This window comes from Schistocerca nitens, chromosome 1 (genome assembly GCF_023898315.1).
Source record: "Schistocerca nitens isolate TAMUIC-IGC-003100 chromosome 1, iqSchNite1.1, whole genome shotgun sequence".
In the NCBI taxonomy this organism is placed as follows: Eukaryota; Metazoa; Arthropoda; class Insecta; order Orthoptera; family Acrididae; genus Schistocerca; species Schistocerca nitens.
In genome coordinates, this window is record NC_064614.1 from 1,060,411,960 (window position 1) to 1,060,435,657 (window position 23,698).

The 23,698-nt window shown below is 45.4% G+C and overlaps 1 protein-coding gene across 1 annotated transcript in view; it reads right to left on the reverse strand.

Annotated features, from left to right (window-relative positions):
- The window catches only part of LOC126197869 (ras-related protein Rab-37-like), a 359,311-nt gene that overhangs the window by 52,234 nt on the left and 283,379 nt on the right, over window positions 1-23,698 (reverse strand). The window contains exon 4 of the mRNA XM_049934672.1: window positions 1,931-2,039. Within this exon, the coding sequence (XP_049790629.1) occupies window positions 1,931-2,039 (109 nt within the window). The remainder of the gene's footprint in view (window positions 1-1,930; window positions 2,040-23,698) is intronic.

Sequence of the window (23,698 nt, forward strand, 5' to 3'; positions counted from 1 at the left end):
ATGTATGAAAATACATAAAGATATAGTTAATATAAAAGTAAAATGTGTAAATTTACATAGTATTATGTAAGTTATGTTTCGTTTAAAAAGTTGCTTCATTTTTGATCGAGGACGTTTGTAAAATTTTCGATAAATGTTTTTTAGGGCGATATGTTCGTTTAGAATACCACTCGGATTTTTTTCATGCGAGAAAAATTTCTAGTTCCCCAGTTATATTAGCCTTTATCGGCCATGCGTAGAACTGACATGTAAACTGCAATTCGCATGTCTGCAAACGATCGTGTTAGCAAGTTACGTAAATACGAGTAATAATTCAATTCATTCAATGTCTATAATATGTCAGTGATTAGAGACAAAATAAATAGCCACATAAAGGATTTACTAAAGCAAAAAACGTCCGACCATGGTCTGGCAGATGGAAATCTCATAAGAAATGTAGCATAGCAGGTATCATCGTTTACTACGATAACGAGTACGTAAAATAAACAACATATGTGAAGCATTTATTATGAGTCAGTTCCTTGACAAACTGTTTATCTGTATTACCTAAATGAAAATTTTCTTCTCCTTCTTCTGCGTCGTTCCGAAGTACTGAAGCATTAAAAAGTACTTGTATGAATATTTTCGTCCTCCTTTATTCTCTTTGTTATGCGATTAAAGTTGCTAGCAGCTCCTGCACCCCTTATGGTCATCACTTTTAGCCTTTTCTTGTTTACCTGCATATGAATGCTTTAACCCGAATGGTTTTAATTAAACCTATGAACTATCGAAAATTATTGAGTAAGAGGGGAAGCTTACACGGATGACATCCAGAACGTTTTGTGTCAGCGTCTTCTGACAGCCTGAATACACTGACAGTGCAAGGAATGACTCAGTCTTACAGAACTATGTGCTAATGCGTACAAAAGAAAAATTAAATGAAAATAAAAATAAATTAATAATAGTCGCAACTGATTAAACATGACGTGCAAAATGACTCTCATAAATGGTGGTTGTTCTAAGATAAAGAATGAATTTATTGACACCACATTCGAATATGTCGTACACTGATTGCAAGGTTAGCAAGGACATGTGCTAAACCTTCTGGTAAGGCTACTGTGTAAACCGATTGGAATGTTTGCAAGGACATTTGCATCGTCTTCTGGTAAGTGCGGATGGTTAGCTAGAATATGTGCAAAATCGTCTGGTAAGACATCTTTGTACACTGATTGGAAAATTAGCGAAGACATGTGCATCATCATCTGGTAAGACTTCTGTGTACGCTGACTGGAAGGTTAGCGAGGACAAGTGCATCATCTTATCGTAAGGCTACTGTGTACAGTGATTGGAAAGTTAGTGACGACACGTGCATCACCTTCTGATAAGGCTCATGTGCACACTGATTGGAATGTTAGCAAGGACATGGGCATCATCTTCCGGTAAGCGAACTGTGTTTACAAATTGGAAGGTTAGCTGGAATATGCACATCATCTTCTGATAAGGCTTCTGGCCGGCCGCGGTGACCGTGCGGTTCTGGCGCTGCAGTCCGGAACCGCGGGACTGCTACGGTCGCAGGTTCGAATCCTGCCTCGGGCATGGGTGTGTGTGATGTCCTTAGGTTAGTTAGGTTTAAGTAGGGGACTTATGACCTAAGATGTTGAGTCCCATAGTGCTCAGAGCCATTTGAACCATTTGATAAGGTTTCTGTGTACACTGACTGGAAGATTAGTGAGGGCCTGTGCCTTATCTTCTGGTAAGGCCACTGTGTACACTAATTGGAAAGTTAGTGAGGGCATGTGCATCATCTTCTAGTAACGCTACTGTGTACTCTGATTGGAAGGTTATGAAGGAGATGTGCATCATCTCCTGGTAAGGCTGCTGAACGTAGCCTCAACAGAAAGGCAGCCCTTGATGGTGTTGTATTGGTTAAGAGCAAGTACGTGTGACTTACCGTGTGCATCGCGGTAGTAGGCATGCGTGACGCTGCGAAAGCGCTCCTGGCCGGCCGTGTCCCAGATCTGCAGCTTCACGCGGCTGCCGTCCACCGTCACCACTTTGTTCTGGAACAGAGCAGAGAAAATGCTGCCGTCAGGACACAGCAGGTCGAAATTCGTCTAACCTAGCTCCTACATCGGACTTACTGACATATCTCTCCTTGTTATCCACTCACCACACAAAGCACACTACTGGCCATTAAAATTGCTACACCAAGAAGAAATGCGGATGATAGACGGGTATTCATTGGACGAATATATTATACTAGAACTGACATGGGATTACATTTGCACGCAGTTTGTGTGCATAGATCCTGAGAAATCAGTACCCAGAGCAACCACCTCTGGCCGTAATAATGGCCTTGATACGCCTGGGCATTGAGTCAAACAGAGCTCGGATGGCGAGTACAGGTACAGCTGCCCATGCAGCTTCAACACGATACCACAGTTCATCAAGTGTAGTGACTGGCGTAATGTGACGAGCTCGGCCAGCACTCACCAGACGTTTTCAGTTGTTGAGAGATCTGGAGAATGTGCTGGACAGGGCAGAAGTCGAACATTTTCTGTATCCAGAAAGGCCCGTACAGGACCTGCAACATGCGGTCGTGCATTATCCTGCTGAAATGTAGGGTTTCGCAGGGATCGAATGGAGGGTAGAGCCACGGGTCGTAACACATCTGAAATGTAACGTCCTCTGTTGAAAGTGCCGTCAATGCGAACAAGAGGTGACCGAGACGTGTAACCATTGTCACCCCATACCATCACGCCGGGTGATACGCCAGTATGGCGATGACGAATACACGCTTCAAACGTGCGTTCACCGCGATGTCGCCAAACACGGATGCGACCATCATGATGCTGTAAACAGAACCTGGATTCATCCGAAAAAATGAAGTTTTGCCATTCGTGCACCAAGGTTCTTCGTTGACTACACCATCGCAGGCGCTCCTGTCTGTGATGCAGCGTCAAGGGTAACCGCAGCCATGATCTCCGATCTGATAGTCCATGCTGCTGCAAACTTCGTCGTACTGTTCGTGCATATGGTTGTTTTCTTGCAAACGTCCCCATATGTTGACTCAGGGATCGAGAGGTCGCTGCACGATCCGTTACAGCCATGCGGATAACATACCTGACATCTCGACCGCTAGTGATACGAGGCCGTTGGGATCCAGCTCGGCGTTCCGTATTACCCTCCTGAACCCACCGATTCTGTATTCTGGTAACAGTAATTGGATCTCGACCAATGCGAGCAGCAATGTCGCGATACGATAAACCGCAATGGCGATAGGCTACAATCCGACCTTTATCAAAGTCGGAAACGTGATGATACGCATTTCTCCTCCTTACACGAGGCATCACAACGTTTCACCAGGCAACGCCGGTCAACTGCTGTTTATGTATGAGAAGCCGGTTGGAAACTTTCCTGATGTCAGCACGTTGTAGCTGTCGCCACCGGCGCCACCCTTGTATGAATGCTCTGAAATGCTGATCATTTGCATATCACAACACCTTCTTCCTGTCGGTTAAATTTCGTGTCTGTAGCACGTCATCTTCGTGGTGTAGCAATTTTAATGGCCAGTAGTGTATTAGTCATCTTATAAACAGTGCACACTGGTCGCTTTGGAGAGCTACAGAACTGATCCAGCAACGTTCACGTAAGGCATGGCAGTGAAGTGGTATATATGCATCAGTCACTTGTACGGATCCAGCACAGTAAACTGGGTCGACATGGAGACATGACAGAAGGCAGAGGGAAGCAATCGTGTCTGGATGTGCCTCTTACCACAGGGTGAATGAAGTTGCCTGGTTTGTTGGTGTACCACTCGCAGCCATCTAAAGCGATGTAAGAACACTGGTTGCAAAAGGATCCTAACCGACAGGGGGGAATGTCTGTTGTAGCTGAATGCTGCTCCTCAACCAATTTTCGAGGAAACATTGCGAAGGGAACTGCGTACAATGGCCATTTGTAGTTGGGTATCTCGTGGAAAGCTATTACCATCATATGCACAAGATGCTGCATGTCTTCGAAGGACCAAAGAACATAGATTGGACAGAAGTATTGGCCGACAGGTCGCGATTTTGCCTGTTATCAGATGATGTAAGGCGTCGACTGCGCCAACGGCTTAATCAGGCGTTTAGCGTGCTACAAGTGGCGGGTGACCTTCAGGCCGGAGATAGTTCTATGAGGTGATTTTTTTCCACCGTGTACAAACTCTAGGGTTTGATCAATGAGAGAATACGGAACAAGAAAGGGTCTAATGAACTTATGGCCGGGAATGCATGGTTTCCATGCTAGGTACCATTTACTCGAACATACATTGTTACAGAGACTGCGGTCTAATACGCGCTGTACAATGCAGCCGCAGTTACAGTATGCGTTGAAAATGGCTTTCACGTGCCTCAACACGTGCGTGTACGCACCGTAGCATGTTCTGTCTCAAACGTTCACACCGGCCAGGCTGCATCCGAGCAATGTCAAAGGCGGCATGAACATGCTGCTCCGGCGTCTTCATATCTGGAATGGGCTCTGCATATACGATACTTTTGAGACGGACCCACAACCACAAATCGTAGTGACTGAGATACGGTGAACGATCAGGCCATGCTATTGGACCCCCTCGTCCGATCCATCTATCAGGGAAGGCACGATTGAGATGGATCCGGACGTTAACGGCGAAGTGAGTTGGAGCACCATCATGCAGCAGCCATATAACCATTTGAATCATCAATGGCACTTTTTCCAGCAGGAGAGCAAAGTTACCCGCAAGAAACGTCGATAGTTCCGTCCTGTTAGGCGACGTAGAAGGAAGACTGGTCCCAAAATCTGGTCGCAAATTATCCTGGCCCACATACACTCCTGGAAATGGAAAAAAGAACACATTGACACCGGTGTGTCAGACCCACCATACTTGCTCCGGACACTGCGAGAGGGCTGTACAAGCAATGATCACACGCACGGCACAGCGGACACACCAGGAACCGCGGTGTTGGCCGTCGAATGGCGCTAGCTGCGCAGCATTTGTGCACCGCCGCCGTCAGTGTCAGCCAGTTTGCCGTGGCATACGGAGCTCCATCGCAGTCTTTAACACTGGTAGCATGCCGCGACAGCGTGGACGTGAACCGTATGTGCAGTTGACGGACTTTGAGCGAGGGCGTATAGTGGGCATGCGGGAGGCCGGGTGGACGTACCGCCGAATTGCTCAACACGTTGGGCGTGAGGTCTCCACAGTACATCGATGTTGTCGCCAGTGGTCGGCGGAAGGTGCACGTGCCCGTCGACCTGGGACCGGACCGCAGCAACGCACGGATGCACGCCAAGACAGTAGGATCCTACGCAGTGCCGTAGGGGACCGCACCGCCACTTCCCAGCAAATTAGGGACACTGTTGCTCCTGGGGTATCGGCGAGGACCATTCGCAACCGTCTCCATGAAGCTGGGCTACGGTCCCGCACACCGTTAGGCCGTCTTCCGCTCACGCCCCAACATCGTGCAGCCCGCCTCCAGTGGTGTCGCGACAGGCGTGAATGGAGGGACGAATGGAGACGTGTCGTCTTCAGCGATGAGAGTCGCTTCTGCCTTGGTGCCAATGATGGTCGTATGCGTGTTTGGCGCCTTGCAGGTGAGCGCCACAATCAGGACTGCATACGACCGAGGCACACAGGGCCAACACCCGGCATCATGGTGTGGGGAGCGATCTCCTACACTGGCCGTACACCACTGGTGATCGTCGAGGGGACACTGAACAGTGCACGGTACATCCAAACCGTCATCGAACCCATCGTTCTACCATTCCTAGACCGGCAAGGGAACTTGCTGTTCCAACAGCACAATGCACGTCCGCATGTATCCCGTGCCACCCAACGTGCTCTAGAAGGTGTAAGTCAACTACCCTGGCCAGCAAGATCTCCGGATCTGTCCCCCATTGAGCATGTTTGGGACTGGATGAAGCGTCGTCTCACGCGGTCTGCACGTCCAGCACGAACGCTGGTCCAACTGAGGCGCCAGGTGGAAATGGCATGGCAAGCCGTTCCACAGGACTACATCCAGCATCTCTACGATCGTCTCCATGGGAGAATAGCAGCCTGCATTGCTGCGAAAGGTGGATATACACTGTACTAGTGCCGACATTGTGCATGCTCTGTTGCCTGTGTCTATGTGCCTGTGGTTCTGTCAGTGTGATCATGTGATGTATCTGACCCCAGGAATGTGTCAATAAAGTTTCCCCTTCCTGGGACAATGAATTCACGGTGTTCTTATTTCAATTTCCAGGAGTGTATTTTGGCTCCACCGATGTTAATGATTAACTGTAGCCATACCATGGGGCTTTTGCGTACTATCCCAGAGATTATTGTTATGAAAGTTGAAGATACCTCTCCACGTAAAGGTGGCCTGTTATTTGAATAGGATGGATGACAAAGATCCCGGAATCGTAGTTTCGTGGTGAAGAAGTAAGTGAGGAAACTGCTCCCGAAGTGAAGAGTCTGTCGCTAATAAGCACTACACACACTGTAAGTGTCAAGATTAGCAACAACTGTCATGGAGAATGTTCCACAAGGTCGTCTCTGGCTTGCGCTGTACTGGCGGGCCAACTACCAGATACTGACACGGCGGTCGCCTTCCACAGTGTTAATCACATTTTCCTCCAAGTCTGTGCCCGAATATATGGGGTACTCCTTTCTGCTTCCTGATACGGTCCTGTCTCAGACAAACTGCGAAATACTGTTGCAAACATTGAATGCTGCGGTTGTTGTCAGAAGGGATAGGTCTCCTGACACGATCTTGTTGCCCGCCGCCCGTCGCCGTTTGCCTTACCATAAGTAAACACCACGTCGGCAAGCTTTCGATTCCAATGCGAAACCATTGTGCACAAAGCTGTCACACCCACTACATGATGAGTCAGCAAGAGAAGTGGCATGAGAGAGTGCTAGGGCATGACGTATGAGGAACAGTACTACCTTCTAGAAGGAAGCTATGCATACTGTAACTGTGACTGCGGTCTCTGTAGCAAAGTATGATTGACTAAATGGTCTCCAGCATGGAAACCATAGATTTCCAGACATACGTTCGTGAGACCTTCTTTTTTCCGCATCCTGTCATCGATCAATCCCACGAGTTTTTGCACTGTGAATAAAATCACCCTGTATACTGCTGCAATCCGATGGAAACGCTGGTCTGGAGAACGCCTAGGGAACTTCACCTGCCCTCGTTTGTGAAGTAGGGAGGAGATGGTGTTACGGCATGGGTGTGGGTTTTCTCAAGGAAACGCTATATGAGGAAGGATATGAACAAATTTCATAGCATTGTGTACCTCTTGCAGTAGAGGAAACAGTTCGAAGACGACGATTGTGACAATGCACCCTGTCACAAAACAGCCTCTGTGATGCAATGGTTCGTGTACAGTAAGACTCCTGAAGTGGACTGGCCTGCCAAGAATACCGACCCGAACGCAACGGAAGACCTTTGGGATGAGATTTGACATCGACTTCGCTACAGTCTCCTGCGTTGAACATCACTTTCTTCTCTGCTTTTGGCTTAGAAGAAGAGTAGACTGCTATTCCTCCACAGACATTAAGATGTGTTATTGAAAGAGTTACCAGCAGCGTTCAAGCTGTCATGGACACATTCCATGTTAATGCCCACTAAAAGGTGTTCTGGTTCTTTTGACGAGATAGTCTAAAAGCGCTTGACGTCGGACTGAAGAAAGATACAAGTGAGTCAATATCGCAATAGATAGTTGTAGGCTGGAAGATTGGGAGAACACTGTGAACACACAGGCACCTCTTCCCTGTCCGTCGTATTCACTGTCCACTCGCTGTCCACGTCGCCTGTGGTGACAGAAGGTCAGAAAGCAAGCAGTCGCATCTCGCAGGCGGTGTCGAAGCCGTTCTGTCGGCCGTCCGTCGGACTCCCCTGTAGCTCACTCCCTCTCGTTTGCAACACTCGATGTTTTTTTTATCGCATCTGCGTCTTGCAGTGTTTATTTAGGTCTGTTTGCAAACCCGCTCTGCGAAAACACACAGCCATTTTTTTTATTTAATCTCTGAATGAATTAAAGCACTGCCATAAGACTCTGTTTTAATTCCAGTATTAACGCGCATACGTTTTTCTTTCCGTTTCGGCGATTACAGGCAAATGCTCGCCGCATCTTCCGTATCTGGAATTTTATGCGAAGCATTTGCAAAGCAGTGATACCGAGGCGACTGTAATTCAAGTCGGCGCAGAAAAAGCGCTATGCGCCTGTTGTGGAATGAGAATATTGAACGTTTAGCGTGGTGTATCTCAGTCACATCAAATACAAGAATTAACTGAAACTGCCTTTCTGTTATCGCTTCCCTCTCTCCAGATAAAAGCTACCTTACCTGAGGATTTCTTGTCTCCTGACCGTGGCATCGTCGAACATAAAACGTAGCAAGTGTTTCAGCCACAAGAAATCAAAGAAAAAATGGACAGGGGATGGCCACAAGCACACAACAGAAAAGCGGTAAATCAATGGAATAATTGTACACTGTCCAGTCACATTAATGTGACCACCTCTGAAAAGTCTCAGAAACTACCTTTGACAGGGTAGACGGTTGAGAGACGTCGAGGAAAAAGAGTCAGTGACGTTCTGGAAGATGTGCCGACTCCAGTACCATGGTCAGATGCGCTATCTTTCTCGATTGAAAATCCATGGCGCGTACAGTCCCATCGATGTAGTCCCATATATTCTCGATTGGGTTTTAATCTGGAGAATTAGGTGGCAGTCGAGTACCATAAACTTATCCTGATATTCTCTGGGCGACGCACATCCACCTCGAGCTGTGTGACATGTTGCATTGTCCTGTTGGTAGATGCCATCGAGTCGAGGAAAAACAAACCACTTGTAGGGTTGGGCATTATCCTAAGGGTAGGTGCATATTTGTGTTGATCAATGATTGATTGATTGATTAATTGAGAGGGGTTATGGGACCAAACGGCGAGGTCATCAGTCCTGCAATTCCGAAGTTAGTCACAGAAGAAAGGGGATCCGCTAAATGTGGACGGATCCAGTCAGGGGAGTCAAGTTATAAAATAACAAACATTAAGCAAACAGAGTAAAAGGCAAAGAAGGTGAACCAACTTTAAAAACTGGAAGAAAGGGGCGGTCATGGAGTCACAGACCGTGAAAACTGGAAAAGAGGTCCCAACCACAACAAACTTTCCCCTGCTCCAAGACTAAAGTAGAACCTTATACCTGGAAATAAAAACCACTGTCATGGGAAAAAACTGAAGACCAATTCAACCGTCCGTGAATAGTCTGCTAATATTAAATTTAAGGAATCGGGAGGGCTATATTTAGCATGAAGGACCGAAAGAAGAGGACATTCAGCCAATATGTGGGATACCTTCAGTCTGGCTCCACAACCACATTTTGGGAATGGGTCGTTATTTAGGAGGAAACAATGGGTGAGCCTGGTATGAACAATGCGTTGACGGCATAAAACAGTGGACTCCTTTGGAGAGGAGTGGAAGGAAGAACGTCTAAGTGCAGTAGACTCCTTGATTGTGCGGAGTTTATTACTGTGATGAGTAGTGCACCAGATGTCATTCCATTTGTGGGCAAAGAGAGATTTGACGTAGATTCGTATATCCACAGCTGGAATCATGAGAGGAAATGAGGAGTAAGTATCTGCTTCCCTAGCCAAACGGCCAGCCAGTTCGTTCCCTGGGGTGCCCACATGACTTGGGACCCAGAGAAAGGCAACGGAGCAGGTGGCACGGCCAAGGGCAGAGAGAAGGTCATGGATAGCAGGGACCAAAGGGGTATGAGAGTAGCATCGATCGATAGCCTGCAGGCTGCTCATTGAGTCTGAACAAATTAAAACAATGTGGAGGCAAGCCTGAGAAACAAAAAGGAGAGCTCTGTGAATGGCTAGAAGCTCCACTATGAACACACTACATGATCCTGGCAATAAATGGTGTTCTAAGCCTGTAGGAGACGTGAAAGCGTATCCCACCTTAACGATTGTCTTATAACCATCAGCGTAGAAGATGGTGGCACCCTGAAACTCTGCATGGATGGCATATACAAGGCACCAGAAAACCATAGGAGTGACAGAGATCTTAGGACCCCAGAATAGATCAGTCCTAATCCGTGGTCTGGGCACCATCCCATGGGGTACATTCCAGTGAGTGGAGTTGGAGATCCCGACAGAAGGAAGTTGGACGCTTGCCAAGCGGAAATCCCATCTGGGGGGTGGGTGTCAGGAGGGAGACATCCCTCGTCGGCAAAGAGCATAGTGTACAAGGGATGGTCAGGGAATTGGCCAACGGTGATTGCGTAAGAAACGAGGAGTTGGCTCTGTCGTATGTGTAGATGGGGAATCCCCGCTTCTGTGAGGAGACTATCAATGGAACTAGTGCGAAAGGCACCAATAGCCAGATGCTCTCCACAATAGTGAACAGGGCCAAGCAGTTTCAAAGTGGAAGGAGCTGCTGAGCCATAAACCTGAATACCATAATCTAGTCTGGATAAAACCATAGCACGGCAAAGATGGAGAAGAGTGGAACAGTCTGCATCCCAAGATGTGTGGGCCAGGAGGTGGAGACCATTAAGCTTCTGCATACATATAGTCTTTAGGTGGAAAATGTGGGGCAGCCATGACAGCTTGTTATCAAAAATGAGGCTCAAGATACGGGACTGTGCTGCAACATCAAGGAGCTTGTAGCCTAAATAGAGTTCTGGAACGGGGTGTGTGGTGGGTCGACGACCAAAATGCATAAACCTCGTTTTGAACGGAGAAAACTGGAAGTCATGGGAGGTGATCCACGCAGAGGCCCCTCAGATGGCACCTTGGAGCTGGTGCTCAGCAGTTGCTACTGAGTGGGAGCTGAAACAGATGCAAAAATCATTGACATACAAAGCTGGGGTAACCAGTGGCCCAACAGAGTTCACAAGCCCATTGATGGCAATGAGGAAGAGTGTGACACTTAGCACAGAACCCTATGGGATACCATTCTCCTGAATCTTAGGAGCGCAGAGTGAAGTGCCAACTCGATCCCGGAAGAGCCAGTGAGATAAAAACTCGCGGATAGAAATTGGAAGGGGATCACAGAAGCCCCAGTCATGGAGGGCAACTAAATTTTGATGGCACCAAGCCATGTTGTACGCCTTATGTAGGTCAAAGAAGACCGCGACAAACTGCCACCGGTGAGTAAAAGCCTGTCAGAAGGCTGATTCCAATCAGAGTAAATGGTTAGTTGGAGATCGTCCTGCCTGGAAGCCACAGTGATACAGGGACAGAAAGCCCCTAGGTTTGAGTACCCAACATAATCTGAAGCTGACCATCCTTTCAAGCAGTTTACAAAGTACATTCGTCAGGCTAATTGGGCGGTAGATGTCTAGAGAGGTTGGGTTGTCCCCAGGCTGAAGTACAGGGCTAATTATACTCTATCGCTATTGTGACCCGTGATCCAAATGTGGTTTAAGTCTCTGAGGAGATGTTGCCTCTGGGGAACGTCCAAGTGTTGAATCATCTGATTGTGGATGGAATTCGGGCCTGGGGACGTGTCTTGTGAAGAGTTAAGAGCCTGCAATAATTCCCATTCATTATAAGGTTCAGCGTGGTGCAGGATGAAACAGAGGAGGGTCTGTTCACCTCTGTGTTTGTGCCAGAGAAAGGCAGTAGGGTAGAAAGAGGACGCCAGTGCCGTTGCAAATACTGTCGCGAGGTGTTCTGCTAGGACCAATGGATCAGTGCCCAGAGCACGTTGTGGGCTAGGACCCTGGACAGTTGACTGTCGCTGGCGGTTCAGAAGGCTACGGAGCTTTGACCAAACCTGCAATTAAGAGGCATACGTCGTCCCCAGGGAGGAAACATAGCGCTCCCAATATTCCTTTTTACTCCACTTGGTAAGATAACGAACCTTTGCGCAGAGACGCTTAAAAGCGAGGAGGTTGGTGTGTGAAGGGTGACGCTTAAATCGTTACAACGTCCGTCAGCGGTGCTGGACGGCGACTGCGACGTCCTTGATCAACCACGGTACCGGTTGACGATGAGGAGGACCTGTGGATAGGGGGACAGCAGTGCCAGCAGCATAAAGATTAGTGGCAGAGACGCCCTGCAGGACTACATCAATGGAATTCGAGAGGGAGGTGCTGAAGTGCACAGCAGACGTATATAAACGTCAATTGGCCCAACGGTGGGGCCTGTCTGCCTGGCTGCAGCAGGGGAACGATAGAATCTCCGGAAAGTGGTCACTTACACGAAGGTCATCATGGCATGACCAATGTAGGAAAACCTTGAGGGCAGGGGAGGAGATCGTGAGATCGATAGCAGAGAAGGTGCCATGAGCGGCACTGAAGTGGGTAAGGGAACAATCATTGAGGAGACACAAATCGGGGTCCGTGATAAGTTGGTCGAATAGGATGCACCTACCTTTAAAGTGACGCTACCCCACAGTGGGTGATGGGTATTGATGTTCCCAAGGAGGAGAAAAGGGACGAGATTTGCTGGATTAAGGTAGACAGTGCAACGTAAGGAAGTGGCCTACCTGGAGGGAGGTAGACATTGCAAATGGTGATTGCCAGAGTAATTTTCACTCGAACCACTATTGCTCACAAGTTGGTATGCAGGGGGTTCTGCATACTATCCCACAGATGACTGTTATGAAAGTTGAAGATACCACTCCATGTAAAGGTGGCCTCGTCTGTGACTAGGATGAATGACACAAATCCAGGAATCGTGATTGCCTGGTGAAGAAATCAGTGACAAAACTGCTCCCGATGTAGAAAGTCTGTCGCTAATAAGCCCTGCGCACGCTGTAAGTGATAAGGATAGTAACAATTCTCATAGAGAATGTTGCATACGGTCGTCTGGTTTACCCTGTACTGGAGGGCCAACTTCCTGGTACTGACAGGGCGGACGCATTCCCCAATGTTAACGACATTTTTCTCCAAGTCTGGTGTCCGAACATTAGGAGTACATGATTTTCTGCTTCCTGATACGACCCTGTCCCAGACAAACGGCGAAATACTGTTGCAAACATTGAATGGTGTGGTGGTTGTCTGTGTGGATAGGTCTCCTGATACACTCTTGTTGCCCGTCGCCATTTGCTTTCCACAAGTAAACACCATGTCGGTAAGCTCTCGATTCGAATGCGGAACAGTTGTGTAGAATGCTGTATCACATCCAGTACAAGGTGAATCAGCAAGAGAAGTGAATCGGACACAACATTACGAATCACTATGGCAGGTGAGGGCGCTAAGGCATGACGTACGAGGAACAGTACCAACCTCTAGGAGGAAACAATTCACACTGTAACATGGTACAGCGTGTATTAGACCGCTGTCTCTGTAACAATGTATGATTGAATAAATGGTCTCTACCATGGAAACCATAAATTTCAGGACACAACTTCATTACATCTTTTTTGTTCGTATCCTCTCACTGGACAGCTCTTAGACTTTTTACATGCTGGAAAACATATAACAAGGGAGAACATTCACTATTGCCTCCGTCAACGGAACTGAAGAATAGCTGTATCTCGCTACTTTCTCCGTAGGTCTGCCCCTACCGTCCGAACTGTTCGCCGTATCTCTGGAGAAAACTATGTGAAACTTAATAATCTCCGAGAGCATCACAAAATTTTGAAGCCTTCATAATACTAGGTCTGATAATGATAGGTACTAGATGCCAAGGCCTTACTTTACAAAGAACGAAGCTCTGATCTGTGACTGTCTGTATTTATATTTTAGTCAGATCATCCATTTGCAGGATTAAATCCCAAATATATCTTTTCAGGTTACGTGTCTACTGAGCACGATACACTGTAACAGTTACCTTCTTAATACCTCCAAGAGAGTTAGTAGTGAATACAAAATTGTAAATGCATTATTAAGAGACATACAACTGCGCTTACCTGATGGTCGAAGGATGTGTTCTTCCTTCGGAAGGCTTATGGTGTGAGATAGTGAATCCAGAGACATGCAGTACTTACCAGTGGTCATGGTGCGTCGTCAGTTCGTAGAAGACCTACCGTATGAAGTCTGACAAGGTTTATTTTCTGAAGCAGAAACCAAACTAGAGCAACAGCAATGACAGCCATACACGCACTGCTTATATTGTCTAATCTATATGTTACGAAACATCGGCAGTGTGCTGTAAACAGAAAATGATTCAGGCACAACAGCAACTAGTCGCGATCTGGTGTGCGGAAAATTTATTCTCTACAGAGTTCTCTTCAAGTCACTGCAGGCCTATCATCAGATAACGGCCGGAAGTTACTGAAACATTATTTTGTCAAACATGTAAATATCTCGTTAAAGCAGCGCAGATTTCATAAAATCTGGAAGACTGTATGAAATTTTGTGCTCTCGACTGAACAGACAATATAACAACAACCATTATGTGCCAGCATGAATAGACATGTTTAAAATGCCAAGTACTTGCATTCTAAAAACGATATATCCGGTCATCCCGTTTGATATTCAGCTTTGCAGCGACGGATATTCAAATTCAATGACTAAAAATAGCACGGGATTCAATCAGTGATTTGATTTTGCTCGAATTGTTTCAAAGATTGTGTGTGTGTGTGTGTGTGTGTGTGTGTGTGTGTGTGTGTGTGAGAGAGAGAGAGAGAGAGAGAGAGAGAGAGAGAGAGAAGGGAGGGGGGATGGTGGGAGAGAGAGAGGAAGATTGAGGCTGCGAGGTATTGATAGAGAGATATTGCTCTTCGCACTTATCTACCACCCAGCAAAGTCAAGTGTGGTTCCAGCTATTGATTACCGGAACTAATCTTGGACATGTGACAAGATACAGTCGTGTTCATATCTAAAGTGGTGTGTGCCACAGTACGTCTGAAGTAATATCACAGAAAATGTCTCCATGATCCGGTGCATCGATGCTTTGTTAACGTTCTTTACTGTCGACCTGAAGGAGAGAAGTTTCAATGCGGGTGGAAGAACTTTGGTATCATCATCATCATCATCATCACTTTCACTTTCAGGAATTAAACGTGATGCCTGCTCCGTTTTCGTGTGTCAGCATGATTCATGCCATCTCCACTTGTATTTTCCCAGCCTTCTTTTTCCATGTGAAACATATTTTATTGCGTGTAGTGCTAGTCAGCGATCTGACGTACTTTCCACATACCCACACCATTTATTTCTCTGTTAATCTATTATAACTTTTATTGGTTCAACTTTTAACTTTTTCTAACATTTTCATTATTCATTTTACCACATTTTGTATATCCATTCATACCTCTCAGGAAACATATTTCAGACGCTTGAATCTTAATAATCTATCGTTTATTACTCGGTGCAGGTACGACTGCGGTAGAGAAGTACAGGCACTGCCATGGTTTAATAACATTTAATTTCAATTCCTTTATTCACCTGTTTTTTAAATTTTGTTTATAGCGACACATATAATTTTCCAAGACCTTTTTCTGCATCTTGATTCCTAGATATCTTACATGATTTCCAACATAATTAAATTTTTTTACTTTGCAAAAACGACAATTTTTGGTTTTATGTATTCGATTTACCTAAATGTAACCACTTTTGTCTTTCCAATAGAGATCGTCATATTATATTTTTCGCGCAAGAAGATCAATTTGTGGATGGTGGTTTCGTATGATTTTTCTAAACCAGAGTTTACACTCTCAAGAGATCATCAGCACATTCATCAGAAAGAGCGGATGACAGAGTACACACTTGTCTAATATCCAGATTTACGAGGATTTTATCAGAAATTTTTGAATCAATTTTGGTCTTCATTGTTGTATTTTTGTATACGTATTCCAATATGAGTGTGATATGCACTTTTTTCTGGAAATTGTCTGGAAATCACTGCTTCAGTTGTAAAGCTTTTAAATTGACGACCGCTCACTCGTTCAATTGTGCTCCAGAAAATTTCTCTATGTGTTTGGTCAAAAGCCTTCATGTCATCCATAAATGCTATGTGAGCTTCATTACTATACTCTATTCTTCACTCTGTCACCCGTTTCATAATGAACACATTATCGATGCAAGATCTGCGCTTCTTAGAACCATTTTGCTCCTTTGAAAGAAGTACTTCATTCATTATCTGCACTCCTTACAGATTATTCTAGTTTGTATCTTACATGACATTGCTATCCTGAGTGAAAGTGAAGAAGAATTAAATGATCTGCTGAACGGAATGAACAGTCTAATGAGTACACAGTATGGTTTGAGAGTAAATCGGAAAAAGACGAAGGTAATGAGAAGTAGTAGAAATGAGAACAGCGAGAAACGTAACATCAGGATTGATGGTCACGAAGTCAATGAAGTTAAGGAATTCTGCTACCTAGGCAGTAAAATAACCAATGACGGACGGAGCAAGGAGGACATCAAAAGCAGACTCGCAATGGGAAAAAAGGCATTTCTGGCCAAGAGAAGTCTACTAATATTAAATACCGGTCTTAATTTGAGGAAGAAATTTCTGAGGATGTACGTCTGGAGTACAGCATTGTATGGTAGTGAAACATGGACTGTGGGAAAACCGGAACAGAAGAGAATCGAAGCATTTGAGATGTGGTGCTATAGACGAATGTTGAAAATTAGGTGGACTGATAAGGTAAGGAATGAGGAGGTTCTACGCAGGATCGGTGAGTAAAGGAATATGGGGAAAACACTGATAAGGAGAAGGGACAGGATGATAGGACATCTGCTAAGACATGAGGGAATGACTTCCATGGTACTAGAGGGAGCTGTAGAGGGCAAAAACTGTAAAAGAAGACAGAGATTGGAATACGTCAAGCAAATAATTGAGGACGTAGGTTGCAAGTGTTACTCTGAGATGAAGAGGTTAGCACAGGAAAGGAATTCGTGGCGGGCCGCATCAAACCAGTCAGTAGACTGATGACAAAAAAAAAAATCTTACATGACGTATCTGCCAGAGCAATTTTCGCATTCATTTCGACTTCTTTATCTGAAAATAGTTATAAAAACGGCGCTCCTACATTTACCTGGAACTTTGTAGTGTAAAGAGCACTCATTAGAGTAATGCAGAATCCTTAGATTCAGAAATGAGCCAATGTTTGCACTGATTTCATCTTTTCGAATTACTTTTCTATCTTTTTGTTGTTTGGAGCGATGCTTCATCGTGTTTTTGAACTGCTTTCAATAAAAAGCGTTCAGAAGAAAATTACGTAACTCAAGAAACGTGGTATCTGAAGTTAAATGCTCTGTTTTCCATTTAATTCTAGGAAAATAGTTTATGTTGTTCTGTTGTTACGTTAGATGAGTAGTGAAAAGAGATATTCATCTCGGGAAAAAAAATGTGAAGACTTGTGGACGGTATACACGAAAAATACGAAAGTGAAGAGTAATTATCGTTGCCCGCTATTAAATCACTCGAACTTGACGAAAATCGTCACATCGCCATGGAAAATGGATGCTTGCATACGGCAAACCTAACGTTTTCCAGAGGGAAAAAAAACAACAATTTATGGATGTAATCTCTTAGCGACGTCGATGATGATAAACACGAGCAGGGCGTGACAGCGTTCCTCTTGAAACAATAACCAATAACGAAGCGTGCATTGTTTATCTGTCCCTTTATCGCTGGCGTAAATCCGACACTGTTGACACAGCAGAGGTGACCGCAGACTACCCCGTCAATAAGCTCTGGACGCACAGTCTCACAAGGCCGCCGTCAAATAAGTATTATAGTCTTCAACATCCGTACTCCGAAAGCCACCATATCGTGTGTGGGGAGTGCACATCTGTATCAGAATCGATTTCCCTCTTCAGTCTCCATTCTTGAATAGTGCGTGGGGAAAGAAAACTGCCACCGTAGCTTTCTATGTACTCAATTTTTTCTAACGTTCTCTGTTATGGTCATTACGCCAGATATACACCGAGACGACAAAAGTTATAGGGTACCTCCGAATATCGTGTCGCACATCCCTTTTCCCGGCGCAGTGCAGCAACTGGATGTGACATGGATTCAACAAGTCGTTGGAAGTCCCTTGCAGATTTATTGGGCCACGCTGCCTCTACAGCAGTCCGTGACTGCGAAAGTGTTACCGCTGCAGGATTTTGTGCAAAAACTAACCTCTAGATTACGTGCCATGAATATTAAATGGGATTCATATCGGGCGATCTGGGTGGTCAAATCATTGTCCAGAATATTCTTCAAATAAACCGTAGACAATTGTGGCCCAGTGACATGGCGCATTGTCATCCATAAAAATTCCGTCGTTGTTTGGGAACATGATGTCCGTGAAAGGCTACAAATGGTCTCCAAGAAGCCGAACATAACCATTTCCAGTCAATGATCGGTTCACTTGGATCACTTGCGTAGTGCCTTGTTAACAACTTCGGTCCATGGTTTCATGGGGTCTGCGCCACACCCGGACGCTACCATCAGCTGTTACCGACTGAAATCGGGGTTCATCCGACCAGGCCACTGTTTTCCAGTAGTCTAAGGTCTAACTGATATGGTCATGGGCCCAGGAGCGGTGCTGCAGGCATGCTGTGCCGTTAGCAAAGGGAACGGTGTCGGTCGTCTGCTGCCACAGCCCATTAACGCCAGATTTCGCCACACTGCCCAAACGGATACCTTCGTCGTACGACCCCAGATTTATTTCTGTGGTTATTTAGAGCAGTTTTGCTTGTCTGTTAGTACTGGCAGCTCTAACCAAACGCCGCTGCTTTCGGTCGTGAATTGAAGGCCTTCGGTCACTGCGTCGTCCGTGGTGAGACAGAGCGGCACATTCTAGACACTGTGGAACTCGTAGTACTGAATTCCTTAATGATTTCCGAAATGGAATGCCCCATGCATCTAGCTCCAACAGCCATTCCGAATTCAAAGTCTGTTAATTCCCGTCGTGCGGGCGTAACCACGTCGGAAATCTTTTCACATGAATCATAAATGACACATCTGCCAATGCACTGCCCTAGCTTGTGTACGCGTTACTACCGCCATCTGTGTGTCAGTATCGCTATCCCATGAATTGTCACCTCAATATACGAGTATGTTGAAGAAAGTAATACACTACTGGCCATTAAAATTGCTACACCACGAAGACGACGTGCTACAGACGCGAAATTTAATCGACAGGAAGAAGATGCTGTGATATGCAAACGATTAGCTTTACAGAGCATTCTCTCAAGGTTGCCGCCGGTGGCGACACCTACAACGTGCTGACATGAGCAAAGTTTCCAACCGATTTCTCATACACAAACAGTAGTTGACCGGCGTTGTCTGGTGAAACGTTGTTCCGATGCCTCGTGTAAGGAGGAGAAATGCCTACCATCACGTTTCCGACTTTGATAAAGGTCGGATTGTAGCCTATCGCGATTGCGGTTTATCGTATCGCGACATTGCTGCTCGCGTTGGTCGAGATGCAATGACTGTTAGCAGAATATGGAATCGGTGGGTTCAGGAGGGTAATACGGAACTCCTTGGTCGATCCCAACGGTGTCGTATCACTAGCAGTCCAGATGACAGACATCTTATCCACACGGCTGTAACGGATCGTGTAGAAACGTCTCGATCCCAGAGTCTACAGATGGGGACATTTGCAAGACAACAACCAGCTGCACGATTAGTTCGACGACGTTTGCAGCAGCATGGACTATCAGCTCGGAGACCACGTCTGCAGTTACCCTTGACGCTGTATCGCAGACAGGAGCGCAACGACGAACCTGAGTGCACGAATGGTTCTGCTTACAGTATCATGATGGTCGCATCCGTGTTGTGCGACATAGCGGTGAACAGACATTGGAAGCGTGTATTCGTCATCGCCATACTGCGTATCACCCGGCGTGATGGTTTGGGGTGCCATTGTTTACACGTCTCGGTCACGTCTTGTTCGCATTGACGGCACTTTGAACAGTGGACGTTACATGTCGAATGTGTTACCACCCGTGGCTCTACCCTTCATTCGATCCCTGCGAAACCCTACATTTGAGAAGGATAATGCACGACCGCATGTTGCAGGTCCTATACGGGCCTTTCTGGATACAGAAAATGTTCGACTGCTGCTCTGGCCAGCGCATTCTCCAGATCTCTCACTAACTGAAAACGTCTGGTCAATGGTGCCCGAGCAACTGGCTCGTCACAATACGCCAATCACTACTCCTGATGAACTGTGGTATCATGTTGAAGCTGCATGGGCAGCTGTACCTGTACACGCCATCCGAGCTATGTTTGACTCAATACCCAGGCGTATCAAGGCCGTTATTACGGCCAGAGGTGGTTGTTCTGGGTACTGATTTCTCAGTATCTATGCAGAGAAATTGCATGAAAATGTAATCACATGTTAGTTCTAGTAAAATATATTTGTCCAATGAATACCCGTTTATCATCTGCATTTCTTCTTGGTGTAGCAGTTTTAATGGCCAGTAGTGTACGTTACTTGATACGTGTCCGGTGTTGTAAAATGGTCTACGATATGCAGGCATCTTTCTGGTAATGTCTCTGATTGCAAAATCCTCAACATTTCTGAGTGGCTCGTCGCGAGGCACGTAGCTTTTCTTTTGGTTTTCTCTGCCCCTCCCACTAATGAAGTTTGATAGAGTAACCGCTACAGCGATAAGACACTCATCGTCTGACCACAGAGACGTGAGAAACTGGGGGAGTTACTGGAATGCACCATAACGGTAACGACAGCATCAAGTTCGAGGTGGAAGTTGAAGAAAACCGTGGATTTCCCTTTCATGACGTCCTCGTCTGGTTTCGCAACCATGGTGTACACAGAAAACCCTCTTATGCGGGCAGGTACCTCAACGCTTTTTGGCATTACCACCGGTTCTAAATAGTGTTGTTGTGAGGACCTGGATTCATTGAGCTGAAGCCGTCTCTGATGTTACAAACTTCTCGTTAAGACTGAACCACCTGCGGGAGATCCTTTGCGAGAATGCTTTCTAGTATTACAGGTGATTCTAAAATATTTTTGTTTTCTGATGACACCAGCTTGGTAGTAAAGTATGTTGTGTGAAACAACGGCACTGTTTCAAATAGAGCAGTTGAAGACATAAGCTCATGGCTTGTAAAAGTAAACTAAAGCTAAATCACGGTAGGATTCAGTTTTTACAGTTTACAACACACAATTCACGGAAACCTGACGTTCCATTTACGCAGAATGGGCATGCGATTAGAGAGACTGAACAGAGATTTCTAGGCGTTTAGATAGATAGTAAACTGTCATGGAACCTTGTTCATGACTTTTTTTAATGTTGTAACATTATCTGGTGTCGCTGGTAGTTCTTGATGAAAATCAGTCTACTTTGCTTATTTTCATTCGCTTATGACGTATAATATCACATTTTGGAGTAACTCTTCCCATTCTCAAAGGGTATTTTTGGTTCAGAAACTGGCGGCTCTAACAATAAGTGGTGTAAGTTCGCAAACCTCTTGATTAGCCTCGGTATTCTGACATTGGCCTCTTAGTATATGTATATACATATATTCCTTTACTTCGTTTATTGTTAACAATCTCATCTTAATCTCACGAATTAGCAGGTTTCACTCAATTTAGTACTAGACAGAAATCCAATCTGCATTTGGATGGACCTCCTTGATTCTTTCTCAGAAAAATGTGCGGCATTCTGCTGCATTCATTTTTAATAAGCTACTACAAGAATTCAAAAAACTTAGCGGTAACCCACGTGGCTTCAAATCGAACCAGAAGAGTTTCCTTACGGATCACTCCTTCTATTCTGTCGAATGAAGCTAATTCCTAAGTTACATTGTTGACTGCGTTTATATAAACTTACAGCTTGTCGTCCCTTTTGGATTCATTAAAATTTTATTTTACAAGCAATAACTCGTACTTTTCTGTTGTAATTTCATGTACTGACGCGTTCCGCGAGTATGGCGATCGGCTCTTTAATTTAGTCCTACGGAACTAGACGTGTAAAATAAAAAATAAAAAAATATAAGTAAATATAAGATAGAATTTCAGGAGTTATCAGCAAGCAGAACACCGCTGCGAAGGAGAGTAAAAAGTCTCTGTATTCCCATTTTGTAATTCAGTGATAGATAAGATAAGCCAACTTCTGAAGAGACATAGCATCAAGCCAGTCTTTAAGAGCGAGGAGGAGGAGATTAGTGTTTAACGTCCCGTCGACATCGAGGTCATTAGAGACGGACGCAAGCTCGGATTGAGGAAGTATGTGGAAGGAAGTCGACCGTGCCTTTCCCGGCATTTGCCTGAAGTGATTTAGGGAAATCACGGCAAACCCAAACCAAGAAGGCCGGACGTGGGTTTGAACTGTAGTCCTCACGATTTCGAGTCCAGTGCGTTAACCTTTGCGCCATCTCGCTCGGTCAGTATTCAAGGCATAGTTCATTTGGTAAAGGGAGAAGCATGCACGAAAGAGTGGCAAATATAGTAGATTTGACTTTTCAGTAAGCGGGTAGGTTGCGGTAGTTATTCACAGTCGTGAATCTAAGGGTGGCGGTGTTTGGTAGTCCTGCCCCCCACCCCCAAAGAAGTTTTTACTGAAAACCTTTATGCTTTTACATGTATCAAATGGTTCAAATGGCTCTGAGCACTATGGGACTCAACATCTTAGGTCATCAGTCCCCTAGAACTTAGAACTACTTAAACCTAACTGACCTAAGGACATCACACATCCATGCCCGAGGCAGGATTCGAACCTGCGACCGTAGCAGTCACGCGGTTCCGGACTGAAGTGCCTAGAACCGCATGGCCACCGCGGCCGCCTATATGTATAAATTCTGAAAATTTTCAGCTAACGTTTTGAGAAAAACAGCTTCAAAACTAAATGTTCTAGAAAATGGCAGATAATTCTAAGAAATAACAATTTTTGTTTAGCACAGGCTGCTTTTAGTTGCTCTCCTGAAGGCTAACCACGTGGACGGTCTTGCCACCTGGTAGGCCGTAGAGAACATCCCATTCGCACAAGGACAACTATTCGCAGACAACGCACCTGCTGCGAACAACAAACGCGTTTCACGAATCCGTAGAGCCAGAAAATCCAGGAAACTAAGCAAGACGAGACGCAAAGTGAAAGACCCTCGTCTAAGAAAGGAATAACGAAGACTGCCTTTCTAGAAGGTAGACAGAAAAGACTGAAAGAAACAGTAGTCACCCATTTCTTCGCTTGCATACCCATAGGGTGTGTAGGCTGTGTTCACAGTCTCAGTGCTTAATGAAATACTGATAATGGTGAAAACAGACTTCGATTTAATATCGAGTGAATTACCACAGTGTCAAACTTATGAGAACTTGTTCTTATTATTCGTATTATTCTTAAGTCAAATTGCGTTACACTATACCCCTGAATTTTTCAGATGAATGCTTTTAAAATGATATGTTTCTTCGAACTACCATCAACGTCTTCGAAGTTTTACTCAAGCGATATACTAAGTAATGATGTAAAAATTGTTGTTATTATGTTCATTATCCATAGCAGGTCGCAGCTGCAAATTACCAGGCGGTGGTGACAGGCCTCTACAAACTTTTTCTATCCTTGTGCAGATCTCGGTGTATGGTCGCATTATGAAGCAGTTCATTAATCATTTCTGGGAAAAAGTCGTTGAAGAGGTGCCGGAAGCGCACATTAAACTTTACTGACAGTCCGTCTGCGCTCGGAGATCTGCGCCGGTATTGCCGTTCTTAGAGTTCAAAGCAATTCCTCTGTTCACGATATCTTGCGGTTAAGGTTCTGTTTTGTGAATTGATGAGATACTCCTATCTCAAAGGAGGCCACTTTTATCTACCTACTTAGCGATGTTTTTCCATCTTGTCCTTGGCAATAACAT